Source organism: Alosa alosa, chromosome 5 (assembly GCF_017589495.1).
Source record: "Alosa alosa isolate M-15738 ecotype Scorff River chromosome 5, AALO_Geno_1.1, whole genome shotgun sequence".
In the NCBI taxonomy this organism is placed as follows: Eukaryota; Metazoa; Chordata; class Actinopteri; order Clupeiformes; family Clupeidae; genus Alosa; species Alosa alosa.
This window is the reverse complement of record NC_063193.1, coordinates 4,453,818-4,475,119: the sequence shown is the minus strand read 5'-3', so window position 1 is coordinate 4,475,119 and position 21,302 is coordinate 4,453,818. Positions and strand designations below refer to the sequence as shown.

Below are 21,302 nucleotides of genomic sequence, written 5' to 3'. Positions count from 1 at the left end.
CAACATAAATCAGCCAGAACTGCACTTCTACCTCCACCTAGAGCCTGTTACTTGTTTTGCAAAAATCAACAGCTCCCGGTTCTTCTGGTCCAATCAGAGCAGGGCTGTGTAGATCTGACTGTCAATCACAGAGTCTGTACTGGTGTACCATACCTGTCAACACTCCCGTTTTTCCCGGGTTTCTCCCGTATTTCAAGGTCATCTCCCAGCACCCTCCCGTTTTGTTATTTCTCCCGGAAAACTACCGTAATTTGCATGGCCATCAGACTTAATTTTAAAATCATTGATCCATTAATTTTTTCTGTTAGTCTGACATCTCCCAGGTTGCCAGATTTTGTATGAAAAACACCCTACACATACACGATCACTTAGTTTCAATTTCAACCATTTTGTCATAGGCTAAAACCTGGCAACCCAAAACCCAAATAAAGCGGGTGCTGACTGCGCAGCCTGAGTCTCGCAAGCAAGCGGGCTAGTTGAATAACCTACTCCAGAACTAGCTGAATTTAATCGATTAACACATCACATAAACTGTTATTGAGTGTTGTTGATACACAATTGACAACTTGTGTCCTCGGAACCGAATCCGACAGCAAGCAGCTTTGGAGTTTTGGAAGTAGGCCTAGGCTGCAGGCAGGCAGCAGCTGCATTCTGGCATGCATAGGCTTTCGGTACAAACTGATCCGGTACAAACACTGACCCCACGTGAGTACACTTTCGTGTAGTGTGTGCACTGTGTGCTTACTGGCGGAGTGCGCAAATTTTAACAGAATAGAATTGTCTCATATCAAACACTAACTCCGTGCACTTCATGGAAATGACGATCGCAACATTTTAATATAACTTTATTGGCGTCCTCAATTCGACAGTGTCATGGTCATACTGTGTCAAAACATGAATCGTTTATGTTATAACTTGCTTGTACCTCTGTAAAGTCTGCTGCTGCTTCAGCTTTCTCAACCGCGATTACCACGAATTTGAAATACGATCCCTCCCCTTCCGCTATTTGGCCAAGATGACGTCCGTTAAGGGCGAAAAGTGTCCAGCGTTGCACACTCAGCTTTTTGACCGTTATGAGTGCACCATCCGGGAACTTGCAGCGCCCTTCATGTCATTGGGATTTTCAGTGTGAACACCCTCATGCACTCAAATTAGTTATTGTAAGTGCAGAAGTACGCGATTTGAGACACAGTCCATGTCTGGTGCAGTCTGGTGCACACTGACGAGCACGAACGATGAGAGGGTGCACGGTGGTAGTGGTGGGGGGTGGATAAAATCGCACGCGTAAGTCAGCATGGGAAAACCCATGCTAGCCTAGTAGAGTTTGCGAGGTGGAAAACGAGAGGAAAGTGTTTAAAATTTCCATTTAAATCGTAGGCTAATATAATGCACTGTTGAGCGTTTTAAATCCGAAATAATAAGGAATGTGAGGAGGCTGCTATTAACTTTAAAGAGTGCATCTACAATTAAAACTATCTACAGCCTATGACGCAAATTAGCCATATGTCCGGTATATGGATGTCTGCTTTAGTTGACTAGATTTTAATCTGTCAAGTTGAAGAGCTGGTGTCTGTTAATGTTCGTGCAAATTAGGCTGATTCATGTCCCTTGCATTTTGCAACTGCGAGGTCATGGCAGGCGCCCCACAGAAATGTTTCATTTGCGAGTGAGATGTCCAGGTTCACCCCCCCCCCCCCCCTAGAATAGTTTTAGAGCTATTCTAAATGCTAAATTGCACAGAGGGCCGTGACTGTGGTAAACAAACTATATCCTAATAGAAAACTGATAGCTTTCCTGGCTAAATTATATAAGTTAGGCCTATTAGACAACATAAATTGTGCTGACGACCCAAATAAAATCTCCTGCAACCCACCCGTGGGTCGCGACCCAGTCTTTGGGAAACACTGGCTTAGAGCACCTTTAACATTTATCTGCAGATGACGAGCACAGAAAGTAGCCTGAGCCCTCAATAGCCACCCTGTTTCGAAAATGGAAGAGAACGCACAGAATGACCAGCCTGAGTGGACAATTATATCCCCAACTCATCTAAAATGCGGTGTCTGGAAATACTTTGGGTTGTACACTGCAGATGGTAAAGTAACCGTTAAAGAGAATGTCTGCGGACTCTGCAAAAAACAGTTTACTTACGCATCCACATCCAAATTTCGCGCTCACCTGTCGAGTTACCATCCAAATGAGGTAGCGGAGTCAGAGGCACATACGGCCAGAGCATCGCCAGGCGTCCACGTATGATTGATTGCACACTTTCCGTAAATCCTCAAATTATGTCTGCTATTTACTTAGGCTTAGGCTGGTATTTGTTTGGGGCGAGGCAGACCTTTATTTCTTACATTGTGCGTTTTATTGTGAGACGTGTGTTTCGTTTGGAGCGACATACCAGGCTATCAAAAGCAGACGATTTTCGGTTTGGTTTGGGACTTAATTTACTTTAGGACTGTTTTATTATATATCTAAATGTTGAGACTGATGGGCACTTAAATATAGGGGGTATTTGATGGCTCATTTGATGGCTCACTAATGTAGTTGAAAAAGTGTCGGAATTTCCAGCTGTAGCCTATTGCGAGACAAGTCAGCCGCTTTCACTCATTCATTGAATGTGCGCTGTGCTGTAATGGAAACCTTATTGTGTAGCCTAAGTTGAGTTATTTTTTAATTATGCATGGTGTACTGTTATTAAATTCGTGGGCTGGAATACCTTGCGGCAACAATTGTGTTTAAATGTAGTAGCATACTGCTTCAGCCTCTGGCTAGCTCAAAAGGGGGCTGCTAGTGATGGGTAGAGAGCAACGTGTTGGAGACCCATGGTGAAGGCTATAACGAGACAATTATGGGCTTTATGCCGCTGTTGTGTAATTTATTGTCTTTCATCATATTTAGGCTATTTTTGTTCGGGACAAACAACAACGAAACAAGAACAATACAATTCTCTTTATTTGTCATGCATAACCATAATATACATGTCTTCTCATAAGCTCCTCAATTACGCACTGAATAACATTTGGCTATACGTTAGACCGGCACATCCGGGAACTTGACTCGTGACAAACGTTCCCGCCCCTTTCGGGGGAAAAACAAACAACCCCTCTCATTAACTCCAACGCAAATTAGGGTCAATAAACGTAATTCGTACAGAAATCGCAGGAATAAATAATAACAAAAAATACCACAAATCAATATGACCACTCAATACATAACCACTTTGCCGGTCGTTGACCGTGAAAGATACCTACAAAAGCTTAATTCAATTAATATAAAAACACGTCTCTTCAGTATCCCAAGTAGCCTACGAAGTGATGCAACAACCCCACTCAGTGACCAGAAGTGTCATACGGTCTTCTCTTCTTCTGTCAGGATTTTTTTTGAGGACATGGTAGGCAAAAGAAACTCAGGGAGGGGTTCTTAGCTGTGTGGTTGGTACATGTCTACCGGTTCACTCTGGCTTGTTCTGAGGGAATGTTTTCCCCTCAAAAGGGGCATGGCGCAAACAACCTGCTCTGTGTGACGCGGGTCCGGTTGTAAGTATAGCCGCCGCATAGGTACCCGCCCACCAACATGTACGTGCCCAACACGGATTTTCGTGCATGGAGCTGGTTCCAAATGCCCCAATGCAGCGCCATATTTGAAAATGGCGTATGCTAACATGCCGAAGCTAATCTGCACGCTCTTGACCCTCTGTCCACAATAGGCCAGAAAATAAACAGTGACATAATCGATGGCCTGAAAAAAGTTCAGTCAAACGATTTTTTTTTCACTTTAATTCCTGTAGTGAGACACTGATTAATTCAAGGGTGGCATGAGGCAAAACATCCAGATAAACAGAAATATTTGTAGGGCTGCGGAGTAATACCACTGGTAACTGAAAGTATTTGTGAAGGTGCTCTTTGGTAAAAAAAAATATATGTATAAAGATGGATTGTCCAAGGCACTCTTCAAAAAAAGTTTAAAAAGCTTTAATAAATAGGCTTAATCTAGATCATGTTAAAATTGCCAACATGTTTCGGCCTTGGCTAGGCCTTCATCAGGGCAAAATCCATCCATCCATAAATCAATACAAATAAACATATTAAAGTTAATTATCTAAGTTGTCTGTCATTGGGCTATGCTGTGCTAAAACAAATTCCATCATGGGGATATTAAAATATATTCCATTCTATTCTATTCTATTAAATGAAGATATACAAATATACTCATCCAAGACATTTCCCCCCACAATAACTTCTAACATCTATTTTTGTAGCTATTAAAATAATTTGACCTGCTTTTTTGTCTATTTGTTTATTTTTGTATTATTGATTTTTAATATTCTATTGATATTATTGTTTTTATTACTATTTTTATTAATATTGAGGATCATATTGGCCTATGAGGGTCCAGGGGTGCTGTTAAACATACCATTTTAACGCAGTTTGGGAGGGACAGAAATACCTAAACAGGTATTACCTTACTTTGGGAGGGACAGAAATACTTAACAGGTACAAGCAGGGCTCGCCTTCTGTCTAACCAAAGTCCTTTTAGGCAAGTCCCTCCACTCGGCGGCCATATTGCAATGCTTTTTGGGCACTCATCGGGCATCCTATTAGGCAGAAATGCGTGTGTGCAAGGGTTCACAACACCAATCTTGCTCTAGCGGTGAGTTCACAACACATTATTGGCACGATGTCTTCACAACACACCATATGATTGGCTCAATGTATTCACATCACACCACATGATTGGCTCAATGTATTCATTGTCGACGTTTTGTCGTAGAAGGGGTGGGATATGTGTAGACAACGGCCATATTGGCGTTACAAACTAGCCCCATGCATTTCTATGGAGGATTTTTTGAGTGCTGTGTCTCCTCATTAGAAAGTCTCTGGTCTAACTCAGCCTGGTGACTTAAACATAGGCAACCTGCATATCACTTCACTACTTGACAGTACCCTGCATCAGGGCCATCCCTAGGTAGCACTGCAGCCAACAGAATGTAGCAAATACCTGTCAACATTTAGCTTTCCAAAAACGGGAGATTTTTTTTTTTTTTTTTTTTTTTTTGGGTTCAGTGTTTATACCGGATCTGTGTTTGCATATTTAACATGTTTCATACACGTGTTTCAACACTGCATTTCGGTCGTTGCTTTTACCTTACCATTACCATTACTTACGCATGCCAGTTATGTATCCACCAGCTGCCTGCCTGCAGCCTACTTCCAAAACTCAAAAGCTGCTTGCTGTCAGATTTGGTTCCGAGGGCCGAGAAGTTCAGTGTATCAACAACACTCAATAACAGTTTATGTGATGTGTTAATCAATTAAATTCCCAAAAATTTCACAACAGCTAGTTCTGGAGTAGGCCATTCAACTAGCCCGCTTGCTTACGACGAGACTCAGGCTGTGCAGTTGGCACCCGCTTCCTTATTTGGGTTTTGGGTTGCCAGGTTTTAGCCTAGGCCTATGACAAAACGGTTGAAATTGAAACTAAGTGATCGTGTATGTGTAGGGTGTATTTCATACACAATCTGGCAACCTGGGAGATGTCAGACTAATGGATCAATGATTTTAAAATGAAGTTTGATGGCCATGCAAATTACGGGAGTTTTCCGGGAGAAATAACAAAACGGGAGGGTGCTGGGAGATGACCTTGAAATACAGGAGAACCCGGGGAAAACAGAAGTGTTGAGGTGTAGCACTGTAGCTGCCTGGCTGCCCTAGCTGTTGGCAGGAATGGGCAAAAATACATCAAAATGTATTTTAAAATAAAATATCAAATATACCCTAATTTAATGTATCAAATATACCCTAATTTTAATGTATAATGTAAATACACTATAAAATACATAGCCACACCATGTATCAACATCAACTGTATTTTTCTATTTTGAATCTCAATATTATAATCACAACAAGTCTGGGCAAATTATTAATTAAATAAAATGTTCAACGTTTTGCTTTAGGCAATACATGGGGCAACCACATAACCGGTTCCATGCGTTCGAATTGGATTACTAAAGTTCTCAAGAAACTTGAGGTTGGTATGAGGGAGTGTATACTGTGTGTGTGACCAACCTACATGTTACTACTCTGCCTGAATTTCAATATTCTGAGCACAACAACTCTATACCTATAAAGTATTTTGATACAAAATATGATGCAATTTTTTACCAACTAAATAAAATACAAATGACAACATACTATTTTGTATTTTAAATACATGTCTCCGTAGACCAGCAATCTACTTGTCGAGGAGGCTCATAATTTGAGAAATGCTGCAGATCATACACAGAGAAAGCTCTGGGAACAGAACGCAGGCATGATTTTGTTGTCACGCGCTACTATGGAAAATGAACTTTACAGTGTAAAGACTGGCTCGGCCAAAAAAAAAAGAAAGAAAAAAGTATGCCAGATGGCCAGTCCAGCCCTGCGTTCAGGAATTATTTAAGTAAAAGTGGAACATGCACATTGTTTCATTTATCCCTCCTGATTGGGACGAATAAAACAGACATGGAGGACGAAAGAAACATAGCCTACAGTTTAGCCTAAGCTATGTAAACTTCCCACAATTTCGATATTTTACAACAAATGCTTGATTGGTTGAATGGTCATACCTGTACATGTCATCAGAATATCGCTACCTGTAGCCTAGATGCGAGTGTTTATGAGTAAGCTTGATGAACCATAAATGAAAAGGTTTCTTAACATTACATTAGGACATCAATTCATACGCCACATTCCTTAAAAGATGGGGGCAGTATACCTCCAGAAAGTGAGTTGGTCTACCCTAGAGTAACAACCGAGACACGTGTATTGCAGTTTGGCTGGCAGTTAATGTATGTTGCCCGCATACTGCCTCCCATGGCCGAAACTGGTATTATGACACCTGTCGGGCTGTGGCTAGTAATTTAGCATGCTAATTCAGGTTGATATCTCTGCAGCACTATACCTACCTTGTCATTTTTGTAATGACATCATCGCCCTTATTTCTTCTCATTCTTTTGATGGGTGTAGCTCATTTTTTGGATATTTTTACCTCAATTCTTACACATCACACCTTTAAACGCTTTTACAAAAGTATAGGCCTAGCCTACAGTTAACACTTAATGACCTAGCAAATGTCGGCGACTTAAGTATGTGATTAGATAAATAGGCACTGGCAGATGCAATAGGTAAATAGATATCTTTGCGTGTTAGCACAAGCAGTAGACTGTAGGACATTAAAGGCAAGCATGCTTGCCACTTACACTTCTGACGTCTGACGTCCCGCCTTAGACCATGTTAATGGCCAATCGTAGACTAGGATTTGGGGGTGGCACCTGGAGTGGCCAATCGAATCTCAAGGGTGGCATGTGCCACCCGGAGCCACCCCTCTGGCTCCGCCCCTGACTATCTGGTACATAGCTGTGGAGTATGTAGCCTACCTTGTGTAAACCTCCCGCCCCACACCTTAAGTCGTGGTAGTGAGAGAAATAGCAGCTGGAGATTTTAGCTCTATTGGTAGCACGCTCGACTCCCGACCTGAGATTCTGCTGTTTGCAGGTTTGAGTCAGGTTCTGTCTTGCCAATTGTTACATTTTGTGACAGTGCACCCAGCTGCTAGCCTGGTTGACATCAGACCCTTCTCAATAGCATATTGAGATTGGGGTCTGGGCAAGGTTAATTTTTCTCCCATTTCCAAAAGGGCGTCACCAACAGACACCGATCAAAGTGCCTCTGAACGCAATTGGATAGATGAAAACCAATCAGAGCAACAAAAGAGATGACCTATGCAGATCGACGGGAACACATCAGAACAGTTTACTTTCTATGAATGTAGGTTAGGGGCGAAACGGAAAGAATGAAGCACTTTTAAATTAAACGTAATTTACAAAGACATCGTACCACACTGAAAGTTAATATTTTGTCTTTCCTTTAGCTACCTTTCCACTAGCAATCTAAATGTGTCCTCTGCCAAACACAGTTGCATTTTCAGCTCTGAACAAAACCGTTCAAGAGTTATTTCAGCAAAAGTCAAAAGCGTTTAGTTTCATTCGTCCCTTCTGACCAGGACGCATACAGGCTACTAGGGCTAGTTTAAGCTATGTAAACTTCCTCCAATATTAACTTTCAAAAAGGATGTAAGCTAGCAATGGTGGCTGACAACTTTTGCCATTTTGTTAATCAGAATAGAGCGCAACAGTCCCGCCCCTCCTCCGAGAGAGCTTAGTTTCCAGAAGTAAGTTTCGCATTCATTTCTCCAATCTACGTCTGGAAAAATCCGTATACAAAGAGTTTTAGACCTTGCCTTAGGCCAGGGATGAAGGATGATGATGTCCATGAGGCCATGTGATTGAATATCCAGTAGGAATTAGTAAAACAAAAAGGTTCTTCAAAAAATAGCCAAATATGATATATCTAAAAACATTAAATTGGCTCAACAACAGATGTAGGAGCCATTTTTAAGTTTATGTTAAATGTAAAATGTTTTGTTAGATTTGGGGTCCTTTAATTTTGTAGGTACTTTTAGTTTGACAGGCGGTGAAAAGGTTTTGAAATTAAAGATGCCCGCCTCTCACCTTTGAACAAGGAAACTGTTGAAATGTATTGAGCATACAGTTCTTTACAATCGCTATAGAATCGCTATAGAATTGCTATTGGATCACTATTGAATACCTTTTGGACATTATTTTTGATCTTAAGTTGTGCCTTTTTTCATCCATCATTCTTCTAACCATTTTTCAACCACTTACCAATCGTTTGTTGGATTACTGGAGTCCATGCTTTGTCTGCTACTACCAACCTGCTTGCCTGCCTATCTGCCTGCTACTACCAACCTACTTACCTGCCTGCTGCCTGCCTTGTCATGCCTGCCCTGTTTACCTACCTGCTTGAATCCCATCTCATCCACCTGTAAAAGGTACAATTTAAGTTTCTCTTTTTTGGATAGCTTGTCAAAGGATACATCCCAGCTTGTCAAAACAGATGAGGCACATTAACAATATCACCAGTCATCCCATATTTCCACACACCCATAACCTATGCCTGGGCCTCAAGCCCAACCCACAACAGATAGCCTATGCCTATCAAAGTCAAAGTCAAAGTCAAAGTCAGCTTTATTGTCAATTTCTTCACATTTCCAGACATACAAAGTCATCACCCCAGTCAAGACATATTTTACCAATTTTAACCCAGACAAACATAACATTCAAGTAAACCACATATAATAATGAAAAAATAAGAGCAGCAAAATTTTGTCATAGACAGTCAATAAAAAAACTAGTGTGCAAAGTCAGGCCAATAAGAGGCTTGGGTAGTTCTGTTTGACCTGAGTGGCCAAGTTATGTAAGAGCAGCAGAAGTGTTGTGTTTTCAGGACAACAACACCATAAAGTTTGCAAGTGTTCACAAGTGGAGTAGTGCACCCCAATGTCCAGGATGTTATGTAGCTGAGGGTGGAGGGGGAGCGCTTAGTTTTTGGCCCCAACCCCAACCCATGCCTATGGCCTCAAGCCCAACCCATATTTCCACACACCCATAGCCGATGCCTATGGCCTCAACCCCAACCCCTTTTATTCCCTCCCACCCATATCACACAGGATTATGATAAATGGGGAGACCAGCCTACTTCAGCTACATTTTACTTGTCGAAGCCAGACACCTTTTAACTTTCACCAACTTGTCTATATCGGGGGACAGTTTCTGGGCAGTGACTATTTACATAACATCATTCAGATGTCCATGTGCACTTTCGATTTATTAATATTCATCACGGAAAAGGCCTGCTCACATAAATATGTTGTCCCAAACATAAATCTACACAAGTATTTTACCTGCAAAGGCCGTGAGCATTGGGTACTGTGGTGGCAAGGATTGATCAAATGATTCGATTGCAACAGATACGTAGTAGGCTAATCCTTCAATGGTGCACAACACTGCAGTTTTACAATATAACATAACATTAAGAATTGTGATATCATAATGGTAATTTGATGGTGGGTGGGAGGAGGGGTGGGTTCATGTAGGTGGGCCCTATGACCCCAAAGTATGCCTTGACTGGGCCTCAGGTCAAAGAAGTTAGTGAGAAAGGCGGATGTAGGCGACAAAGCAGCAAGGAGGCGTCGTATGATCAAGGAGGCGTCGTATGATCATGTTGTATGATCAAGGAGGCGTTGTATGATCATGTCGTATGATCAAGGAGATCAATATTCAGATGTCTGTAATTGAAATGTATGCAAATTAGTGCATAATTAATGAGATATTGTTAAATTACATCCATAAACATATATTTTCAGAAAACTTGTAATGCAAAATTGTCTCAACATTTGTCTCAACATTAATCAACTAGTAAAGTTTTATAATATCATGGAGTTACATTTGTTACCCTATACACCCGTTCTGTGTTGCCTATGGAGGCCAGTTTTAGGCCGCAAATGCTAATTAGCAGGTTTACAACTAAACAAAAAGGCAGCTAAGTAAATATGATATTCAGAATCAGCACCCAAAAATGAGACAAAATACCCTCTTTACCAGCATTTTCTCACATTTCACCCCCAAGTGATCGTAGTCCCAGTCTTAATTATGCCCTACTGTATATAAATGATGATGTCATCTAAGTGTAAAAATGGATCGTGAAATTTGAAGACAATCAATTTGCAAAAAAAAATCAATTTTCACAGGAAAATCCAGCAGGATTACACAAGACACCATACTATAATGACTAATAATAATTATACACTATGAACCAACAAGTTATATTCTGCGGTTAGATTGGCCAAAGTGATTTACAAAGTCATCACAAAGTTTAGCAATTCTAATCTTCTTGACACCACACTTAGAACTCCCAAGTTGCTCAATCTACTGTCCATCATTGCTCTAAGGTATGACTTAATGAATTTATTGAGTTTTATCCTCACATGTAGGGTTGAACCGATGGTTTGTTTTTTAAACAAAATTTCCAAACCAAAACGGTGAAAAGCATGAAATTGAAAAATTTGATTTTAAAACAAAAACATGAAATTGAATTAAAATTCAATTTATTATCAATATCATGAAATTCATATTTTAGCAATAATTCTATTGAGATGGCTTGACAAATTTGAAATTGAAAAGGCTTGCCATGGCAAGAAGCCTAATCTAATGTCGAGGGATCTGATTTCAAGTTTCAAGGCTATATTTAACATTTATTTTTTCTTTGGCCTATTATGAAATCATGTATTGAACAATTTGAGCACAGCTAATGTTTGCTTAGCATTTTGTGATGAAGTTTTGTTGACTATCTCGTGGCTTAACGGCAGCTCGTTGGCGCTCTGCACGCTCGACCGGAGTTTGCATCCTATCTCTCCTTTTCACTTCTGAGTAAGAGTAGGCCTACGAGACACAACAATAGGTTTGGACCATAAATATGTATGCATATAGTTCAGGGGTGGGCAAACTTTTTGACTCAAGGGCCATATTGGGTTTTGAAAATTGGCCTGCGGACTGCACAACAACCAGACCCAGATTTTTTTTTGTAGCCTATAATTTAGTATCAAAAGTATTTGTTTTAAATATTAAATTGCTTAAAAATACTGCTAATTATTAATTAATTAATTAATTATTAAAATTCACGTTATTTCTCAATGATCTTCTGCCTGCTCTGCTATGGCTAGTGCTGTACATGGCTGTGCCCTCTCACAGTTTTTAAATGGTCAGTAGTGGGAACTGCTGTTGCCTGCATGATTTCCTTTTAAAAGTTTCTTATAAGAAGGAGATATTAATTATCAACAATGACAAGCCAGCTGGAACCTGCCATTCTCTCTCCCTCTCGTGAGTGAAGACGCGTTCCCAATTAAATGGATCGCATAACGTTCATGTTAGATCTGCTGCAAAGGAGATAACTAAGAGTAGGCCTATCATCTCTATTTAACATGATGTTTTGACATTGACATTATAAACATTCTCTAAGGAGATTGAAAAGCAGTTTGCAGTAAAGCTAACCAACGTCATCTCTATCGCAGGAAAAAAAATAGCAAGCTGCCTAATAACCAAATTAAATGCTCGGCGGGCTGGATGAAAGTGCTTGGTGGGCAGCAGTTTGGCCACCCCTGATATGGTTATGGTTATGGATTTAGCAGACGCCTTTGTCCAAAGCGACTCATAAATACAAAAACAACATAATAATATTTAAAGTTGAACAGGGAACAGATTAGAATGTAGGTCAAATATAATAAGGAGAATAGTTATAATACACAATAATATCAATTCAATCAATAGCCTAATAAAAAGCAATGGAAAAAAAGGGGAAAGACAAAAATAAAACAATAATGTCCATTCAATCAATAATATAAAAACAATGACATGCTAAGACTACATTAATTAATCAAATTAAGTCAAATTAATTAACAGCCCAATTAAAATAAAACAACATTATACAAACCATAACACATACTGTAAGTGCTTAAACAACTAAGTATATGTTGAATAGGAATGTCTTTAGACCCCTCTTAAACGACCCAAAACTACTACAGGAACGGAGAGCACTGGGCAATTCATTCCACCAACATGGAACCACTGAAGAAAAGAGTCTGGAATTAGACCCAGTTTTCATGACTGGTTGACACAACAGACACTCACCAGAAGACCGCAGTGGGCGGTTGGGGATGTAAGGCTTGATTATTGAATTAAAATAACTAGGAGCAGATCCAGTTAGTGTCCTATAGGCCAAAGTAAGAGATTTAAATTTAATTCTGGCTACTATAGGGAGCCAATGGAGAGTAACTAGGAGAGGAGTTACATGGTTGATATAGTTACTCTACATCGAGAAACCAATAGGTACATGACATCAGTCAAAAACAATTGAATCCACGTGTCACACTAGTTCACCTGCAGGTAGCGAGAAGCAAGAGGATAATCTCACTTCATAAAAAAATCAAACCTACAACACTGGTACAACAAGTCCCCTGCTTTAATCCACTACACCATTTATCACTGTGCTGATTTTATGAGTCTGTGAAGATTATAATACTATTTTGGAGAGTGAGTGCGCACATCCAAAGAAAAGTTTTCCGCAGGTGCCATACAATAATGTCAGACAGTGGAAGAAGTGTGGTCTGCACACTGTAATTGCTCCAAAAATATAAACTTTGTTACTTTAAAAACATAGCAACGTTTCAATCACCCTGGCATGCCTGACGAAGATCCAGGGTGATCGAAACGTTGCTAAAGTAATAAAGTTTATATTTTTGGAGCAATTAACAGTGTGCAGACCACACTTTTTCCAAGATTATAATACTAGCCTATTAAAAAGCAAGGCAATACTCGAATTAACATAAATAGCAATAATGAGCCAAGTAGGGGAGTCAGTCTCTTAATCAAAAAACATTAAAACATCCACTTCATAATTTTTGGTTAGGATAGATCAATCATTGAGTCACTGCCCAGATAAACATCCACTTCATAATGGAGAGTTCAACTTCCTTTTCTAGAACTACCAAGGTTGCAACGCAAGTTAGCCAACAACGCTTTCTAGAAACGAGCTCCTGGTCTGCTGTTTATTCTGATATATGGTTTGTCTTGTGTTGAGTGAAGAGTTTGTAAAGTATTCCACCAAGATGAATGGGTAGGGAGATGGGCACAGAACTGTATGTAGAATAATATGATTAAATTAAGGTTTACCACCGTTTAACACAGCAACTAGCGGCTAACATTGTTTAAAAGCTGAGAAAAAGCTTTCATGTGATCTGATACATGTGACGTATGTGTGATGAGTAGACTACTTTGCAAGTAGTTCAACAGAGAAGAATGGGTGAATTAGGACGCACTTTCTTTTTTGCCGTGCACTTGGCACCACAATGCGCTGAGTGTAAGGTAAGGCCCAAAGTTTCTAATGTGTCTGAATAACAATATTGTCAAGTCAAAATGTATGTCTGTCTGTGTGTGTTTCTGTGAAGGGAAGGAGGTCCCAGAGACGGAAACGTTGGAAACAATGGCTTCCCGTCCTCATGACAAATAGGTCGTCAGACCCAAAACTTTTGATCTTGAGTTTGTGCTCCCACTGATTCAGTCTGTATGCAAGCGAATCTAGCAGCTGGACAAAAAAAATTCAAGGTAGAGCAGACCTATTAAAAAAATACAAAATGTCTGTTGTTGGAGTTACAGACATTACCTTGCTTTGACCCTACTCTTTACTTTGGCATACATGTTTATTACCTTTGTATAACCTTACTACAGAGCTTATACACCAAATAGCATGCAAATGTAACTGCAGTTTGCAAAATTTCTGGTAATGTTTCCACACACAAAACCTTCATTTGCAGTCATTAGTACTACCTGTGCTGGACATCTCCAAACAGGTAGATCTTGACTCCAACAACTATGTTAATGATAGTAAATGTGTTACATAAAATATTGATTTTTGGAACATTTAGGTCAGGACGCCAACGTCACTCTGTTTTCTTTTAGCTTCTGTAGGGAACCACTCTCTGTACTATATCTACACTGCCCTCCTACGAGTAGATGGACTAGAGATCACTGGCATGGGCCGGCTGGATGACCAACCTGTAGAGGTCTACAGCGGCAACAACCAGACCTGGGTGGCAAAAACAGAATGAATGAAAAACAACATGCCGTCTAAATACTGGCAAAGAGGAAACTGCACAATGGAGAAACTAAATCACACAGTGCTTGGCATAATGGAGGATAATTGTACGTGCAATGACTCTGGTGAGTTGACATAACTTACTGCAGTATTGACGCAATTGATGTAGTGGCAATTAAAATGAATTGTTGATACTATTAATATAGAAACTAATTTTGGGCTCACTAACATTTTTACTAACATTTTTAATTGCTCACTAACAATTGTAAAAAAATTTAATGAAATAATCTGATGACGTCTCTCTTCCCTGCTGGCTGTGCATCAGCTGTGTGTGTCCTCCAATGGAGAGTGGGCTGTGAGGCAGACAAGCTGGCTAATGATTCGCTGATGTTGGTGAAGCAAGTGGCGGAGTACCACCTGAACGGAGAGGCAGCTCAGGTCACTGACGGCTGCAGCCAGTGGGGGGCAGCACCCTTCCAACCCTCCCCTCCAGCTGAAGAGATTCTTACAGGCACCAGAAACATCAGCCACCACTTCAGTGATTTCCCTCTGAAGGAATGTGTGGATCAGATGAGAAAGTTCATCATATACAACGACGTCAGAGAACCCTGTTGGTGTTTTAATTCAGCTAAATGTTCTTTCAACTATTTAGTGTTTATTCCCTCACTCTCCACCTCAAGCTGGTGTGTGGTGAGCGTTCTGGAGCATAATGGCTCCCGTGCATCAGCCAGGTGGGTGCTACACATTGGTGGTGGTTAGTGAGGTTCCCCCTTCCCTGTGAAGCAGTTTGAGTGTCTAAAAAAGCGCTATATACTTTAAATGTAACATGTTGTTGTTGTTGTTTAGGGCACCGTATTGACTCTGATGTGATTTTTACGTTCTTCCTTTTCCCTTTATACCAGCTGCTCCAATGGTGACTAATGACATTCATGCAAAAGCAGTTGATTGAATTTGTATGTGTGACTACTGCCTGGTAGTAGAATTAGTCATTTTGGGTGCATCGAGTCCTGGCCTGGACTAGGCGTCTTCCTCACTGTTGATTTGGACACTGCTATTTAATTTTGCGACAGTGAACTCTCCAACTGTCCTACAAGTTGTAATCAACTAATCTGTTGAAACTTGTGTGCCTAATGCATGTGTAATGTGAAAAATGCTTGGTTGATCAGCCACTAATACATAACAGTAAGCATTTAATAAGAGAACGAGAATGACGGCTTCTTATGATTTGAAGAAATATAAATCAGTCCAGCATTCAAGAGTTTCATGATTACATTAATACTGTAATGGATCCATACAGCATTTAATTATAACCAACATTTTCTAGCCTACCAGAGGCAAACCTAGGAGTTGAAGGTCATTTACAAAAGAACTCATCTCAACCCATTGCACTGTGCCATCTATTGATGGAAAAATAAATTACTCAATCAACTCCATTGACATTTTAGTTCAGTGCACTTTGCCATGCTTTTCCAATAAATCCCAGACAGACGACATAGTGGGTGTGTTCGAAACGGGAGACAGCTGCCTACTGCCTCCCTCCCTACATAGAGAGCTGTCTCACTAGACAAACTTTGGATTAAATGCATCTTTTAAAAATGAGCGTAGCACTGTAGAATCTTTGGTTAACACTACGGTATGACGTTAGCAAAGGCCTGATGTTAAACTAAATTAGCTTACGTAAGCTAGCAGGCTAACGGTATAAATTAGTTTTATGGCCGGCAGATATATCAGACCAGACACTATTAATGGTTACAACAATGGCATAATCAGATAGTAAATTGTTTATTTCTCATCTCTAATCTACAAATCTAAGCAAAATAAGGTCACACAAATGACATTTTAAACAGATTCAGCAGCCATTACCGATGTCATCCGCCATGTTTGTTTACCTTTCACTGCTGTTTCAGACGTTGCCGCAAGAGATTATGGGTAGGAGGGAGCATGAAGTGTGCATCGATGCTGCCTCCAAAAATTACCGTTATTTGGGAAATCTAAGATATCTTAAAAGGCAGCAGAATTTGTTTTTTCGGTTTCGAACCGCACTTGCTGCCTTGCTCCCCAGTTAGATATCTTAAAAGGCAGCAACTTTACCCGTTTTGAACACACCCAGTGACTCTACAGGCAGGTTGAGGATTTCTGGGACAAGCTGGTGAGCTAAGCTTTTTTTCCACTAGCCCACTGTCTAAAGAACCAAGAGGGAGCACATAAAAGGCAGAGTTTAAAAGTGAGTTCAAATTCGCAAACATAGGCGAACGTTGGCAAACAGTTTTCCGTTTGTCTTGAGTTTTCGGCGTTTGCGAACAATCGCAAACCATGAACATACAGTGGCGCTGGACGTGTGCTTGACTGAAGGTAACAATGCATTTACCGTTACAATGGAATGTTAACACCAAATCGTTCAAATTTAGAGTGCGTTTATAAAACGTTTGAGGGACCTAAAACTCCGTTTATGTGTAAACAAAAGGCACAAACGCATGATAAAAGTATATGTTTATGACCCCCTTAGCTGTTCAGAGAAACGCAAATGTTCACCAATGTTTGTCGAATTTGAATGCACCTCGTTTCCCATTAGCACAGATAAACACTTTTCCTCATTCTGAATGAAAACAGAAAACTTCAAACAATTTGACACACTAGTATCTCAGTGATATGAAGAGTCTAAACAAGACTGATTTTAAAGTTTGTATTTTGCATCACATCATGTGGAGAGTTCGAGAGAAGGAAATAAACATGCGGGATAGGCCAAATCAAGGTCATACGGTAACAATACACAAATATGTCTTGTATTTGGTCATGTAACATTATTCTTACTTTTCTCATCTAAACTACACAAGTGCCCTAGGCCCTACTGTATTTGAGTATGTCAATAGAATTAAGAATTGAGAAGAGAAAACACATCAGACTTCAGTAATATTGCAAATGTTTTGGATGTATTCAATGAATGGGATGTATGTATCTCAGAAATAGCCTATATCGAAAATGTATTCACCATAAAATCAGACAGACATTGGACGCTAGCCTCAAAACATGTCTTACACCTACACAGCTGTGGAACAGAGAACCCTTGAGGTTTTCACAGATTAATCTGAAGATTGACAGACTTATTATGACTCCTCCTTCTCGTCACCATGCGTGATGATGTAACAAAGAGACTTGTAGTCAATATTGCCGCTCACGTCAATTGGTGCCACAGAAAAAGCTTGTTCCACCTAGAAGAGAGTTTAAAAATCTGTTAAGGAGTTCCAAACAATATATTAATATTCTTAATGTATACTGTAAAACTATAAAGTGCTCCGAATTTAATCATTTCAAATAATGAAAAAGGCAAATAATTAATTTAGACTTACTTCCTCAGTGTTGAATTTGTCTGCTTGATTCATAAGAAGCCTTTTGAACCTGCACACAAAAAATAAAGTATATATTCTGTAAATGTAGGCCTCTTTTGCTGACTTATGTATTGTACAGTATGTAGATTTATTATGGACACCCCCAAAAACACACACACATTCACTCTCTCTCTCTCTCTCCCCACCATCTATTGTGATTGTGATAACTTACTCATCCTTGTTGACAAATCCTGTCCCATTGGGGTCAAAGAGTTTGAAGGCATTAAGGATTGTCTCCTCTGGGTCCGTTCCTGATTTGAAGAGAATCAGTTACCAAGAAACAGAGAATATATGTTGAAGCTACTTGTCGTAAAGCGTTTGTCTTCTCTTGTCTTCAACATGTACAGTAGAATATTACAACAACATTCATTATTACAACAGTAATACTGTTTGTTTTTTTAATCAAATTCAGTATTGATAATGTTCTTACCATTGAGTTTCTCTCCAAAGAGAGTGAGGAACACAGTGAAGTTGATAGGGCCTTTTCCCTCTGCCAACATGGCCTCCAATTCCTCATCTGGTACGTTCAGTTTCCCTGCAGAGGGTAACCGCACTAACCATCAGCACTTATTATAATACATGCACACACACACACACACACACACACACACACACACACACACACACACACTTTGGCATCTTTGGCATCGAACATTACCCAGTTGTGAATAGGTCTCCTTCAAGTCCTGTTTTTTAATGACACCATCTCGATCCTGATCAATGCAGCCAAAGGCCTTTGGAAATAAAGTTCAAAACAATATGTTCAGTTTCATGGCTTCTTGCCATTGGTGTAATGACAAAATCCTTTTCTCTATAAAGTCTCCGATAATAATGACATCCTTAACATAGTGATGTCTGATACCAATAAATGGATAAAAAAGGAAGAATAACAAAGACATTCACACAACTGAGCATGGTATTTATCATTGATTACAGAGGAGTTTATACTGATATCCTACTTGTACATTGTACATTGAAAAATTATTAGCTTGATAGAATTTTTCTGTATGCCTAGTCAGGAAAATAATGTATCCCCACAAGGTAGTTTCACTGAGAAGTAGAAAAATTCACCATGGAGCCTGTTTTCAATAAAAGGTGTTGGACTTTGTGTAACTGTACCTCCTTGAACTCCTGTATCTGGGACTGCTCAAACATGGAGAACACGTTCGAGGAGCCTCTCTGCGCAGTCTTGCCTCTCTTGGCTGCTGCTTTCTTACTGGCCTGGTGGAAGACAAATCAAGATAAAAGCTTTTCTATGTCCGATGTTCAATGTCCGAGCTTCATATGGAGCAAGGTGTCATTCATTGGAAACACTTTCAATGAAGAACTTTTAGTTATTCCCACATCTAGCAAATATATTTGCATTAAACTGAAATTGAATTGGAATTTTCTTATGTAATATGTTTTCTGTAAATATATATACATATATTTGTTCTTTTAATTCCTTATTTGTATCTTATCTCCTTTCATTCATTTTCATTTTCATTTTTTTTATTTTTCAAACCAAATTGGTCTCAAATTTCACATGTTAAAAATAACAGGAAAGGAAAGGTTTGCCATTAATGTCCTGCAATATCTTTCATATTAATTTCTCCCAATTTAACTCATCAACATATTTGAGTACTTGGCTTTGACTTAGACCTAGACCACCATTAGCCATTGTCTTATATACAAATATATGTTTGCTTTTAACCAAATTACACAATTAAACACAAAATAATCTTCAAAAATATAATTTTGCTATATTCAATGTAGTTCTTCTCTGTACTCACCATGTTGGTTGCTGTCTGAGTGCCCCTGAGTGTGTGTGGGTGCTGTGTGTGTATCTGTGTGCCCAGGACACAAGCTTGGCTGATTAGTGCTATATGTATGGCACCCCTTATCTACTACCATCCCTATAAAAAGATGCTGCTGGCTAGCGCAGTCCCTTACATGGCCATCTGAGACCTGTGTGTGCTGGGGTCCCATGATAAGGACTTAAGTGGTCAGATTCCAATGAGAGGGAAACAGTCGGGAAGGTGTGGTGGAGCTTTGACTGGGTATGTGTGTATGTGTGTGTGTGTGTGTGTGTGTGTGTGTGTGTGTGTGTGTGTGTGATAGGCTACAAAAGGCAACTTTTTGAATAATGTTGCTACTAGGCAATTTCCCTAAGAATTGTAACCTACCAACAAAGAGACTAACAAATTTACAAACTAATAATTGCCATCAACATGTCTTTAGTTAACATTTAATACATGTAAACTGAAATTTGAGATAACTTCAGACAGATTAGATTTAAGTTGAATTCAAGTGAAATAAAAATTAAAATTTTAATCAAAGACTCCATTGGCTAGCTGAGACTTGGATCAGTAGGGTACAGAGAGAGGCTGTTTGGAGTACATATTGGAAACAGTTAGTATTCACAGATGTTTCACTTCATGTCTCCTTTTTTAATCACCTCCTTTTTTAATCATCTTCATTTTGATGGCATATGGTTATATGAAGAAGGATGGATAAGTGTACTTGCTATACCCACTAGCTATTCAGGATATCCACTGACTGCTTGGCCATGTCTTCCAGGGCAGAAAACTTTAGAGTAGAGTACACCTACAACTCATTACGGTTGCGTTAACATCACTGGAGCAACGCTGATACTAGTCATCTGGTCATATTTGAAAATCCATTCCACTACCCATTCATTTGGTCTGAGAAATTCCTTAAGATGCCTTGCATACTTAGGCCTGCTTGTCATTCGGGCACTCTTCTGAAGCCCATGATTGGTGGAGCTGTGGGCCAGTCAATTTTCTTCATGCGAGTGGCATGGTTTCAGGATACTCATTCAGTGTTTTCTCAAGTAATTTTGCCCCATTTAACAATTTCCCCCTGGCCACTTAACCCACGGCCTGTTAAGTATTTTCCATACCACAGCTGTATTGAGAGATTTCCAGGACAGCGCTTTTTGAAGAGCGTTGGCATGGAAACCACTGCGTAGCCCCACACCACCTGTGTGCGTTGAGGTTGTGTGGATCTGGCCAGGTGTGTAAGCGTACATGTGTGTATGTGACTTACTTCAAAATGGGTGGAAGTGTTTGGTTTCCATAGTTACTGTCAGAGCTGGTGTTTTTATGAAAAGTAAAAGAACCCAAAGAAGAAAAGGAATACCGATCTTGGCAAAAGGAACAATTCGATGGATTATAACTGAGGGATTATTTCAGGACAAACAGTACGGAAGGCTGCTGAAGTTGGCAACGGTGCCACTGTGCAATATGATGTTTGAGCAGACCCTGAAAAGAACACCTGTTGTTGACGCAAGATGACCTAGATGGACTCTGTGGATATGTACGTTTAAAAACAACTAGACAGAAGATCACTCTTCACAGGCCTCTATGAT

The 21,302-nt window shown here is 39.8% G+C and overlaps 1 protein-coding gene and 1 long non-coding RNA gene across 3 annotated transcripts; one reads left to right on the top strand and one right to left on the bottom strand.

The window, feature by feature from the left end:
• The first annotated feature begins 14,038 nt into the window (after positions 1 to 14,038).
• On the top strand, positions 14,039 to 15,137 carry LOC125295127. Its single transcript, XR_007193631.1, has 3 exons — positions 14,039 to 14,056; positions 14,411 to 14,671; positions 14,872 to 15,137. It is a non-coding gene; the product is annotated as an uncharacterized LOC125295127 (long non-coding RNA).
• A 2,078-nt stretch (positions 15,138 to 17,215) lies between these two features.
• Positions 17,216 to 19,811, bottom strand: myl7 (myosin, light chain 7, regulatory). Of its 2 annotated transcripts, none has more exons than XM_048244298.1 (7): positions 19,705 to 19,811; positions 19,052 to 19,153; positions 18,591 to 18,666; positions 18,363 to 18,467; positions 18,105 to 18,183; positions 17,894 to 17,942; positions 17,216 to 17,775 (listed from the first exon to the last, which is right to left on the bottom strand). In XM_048244298.1, exons 1-7 carry the CDS (start codon positions 19,705 to 19,707, stop codon positions 17,719 to 17,721), a joined length of 471 nt encoding a protein of 156 aa, XP_048100255.1. In that variant the 5' UTR covers positions 19,708 to 19,811; the 3' UTR covers positions 17,216 to 17,718. The 2 variants fall into 2 exon arrangements, with proteins under 2 accessions (XP_048100255.1, XP_048100254.1); XM_048244297.1 differs by having other exon boundaries at positions 17,216 to 17,755; positions 19,705 to 19,810.
• Between the last annotated feature and the right edge of the window lie 1,491 nt (positions 19,812 to 21,302).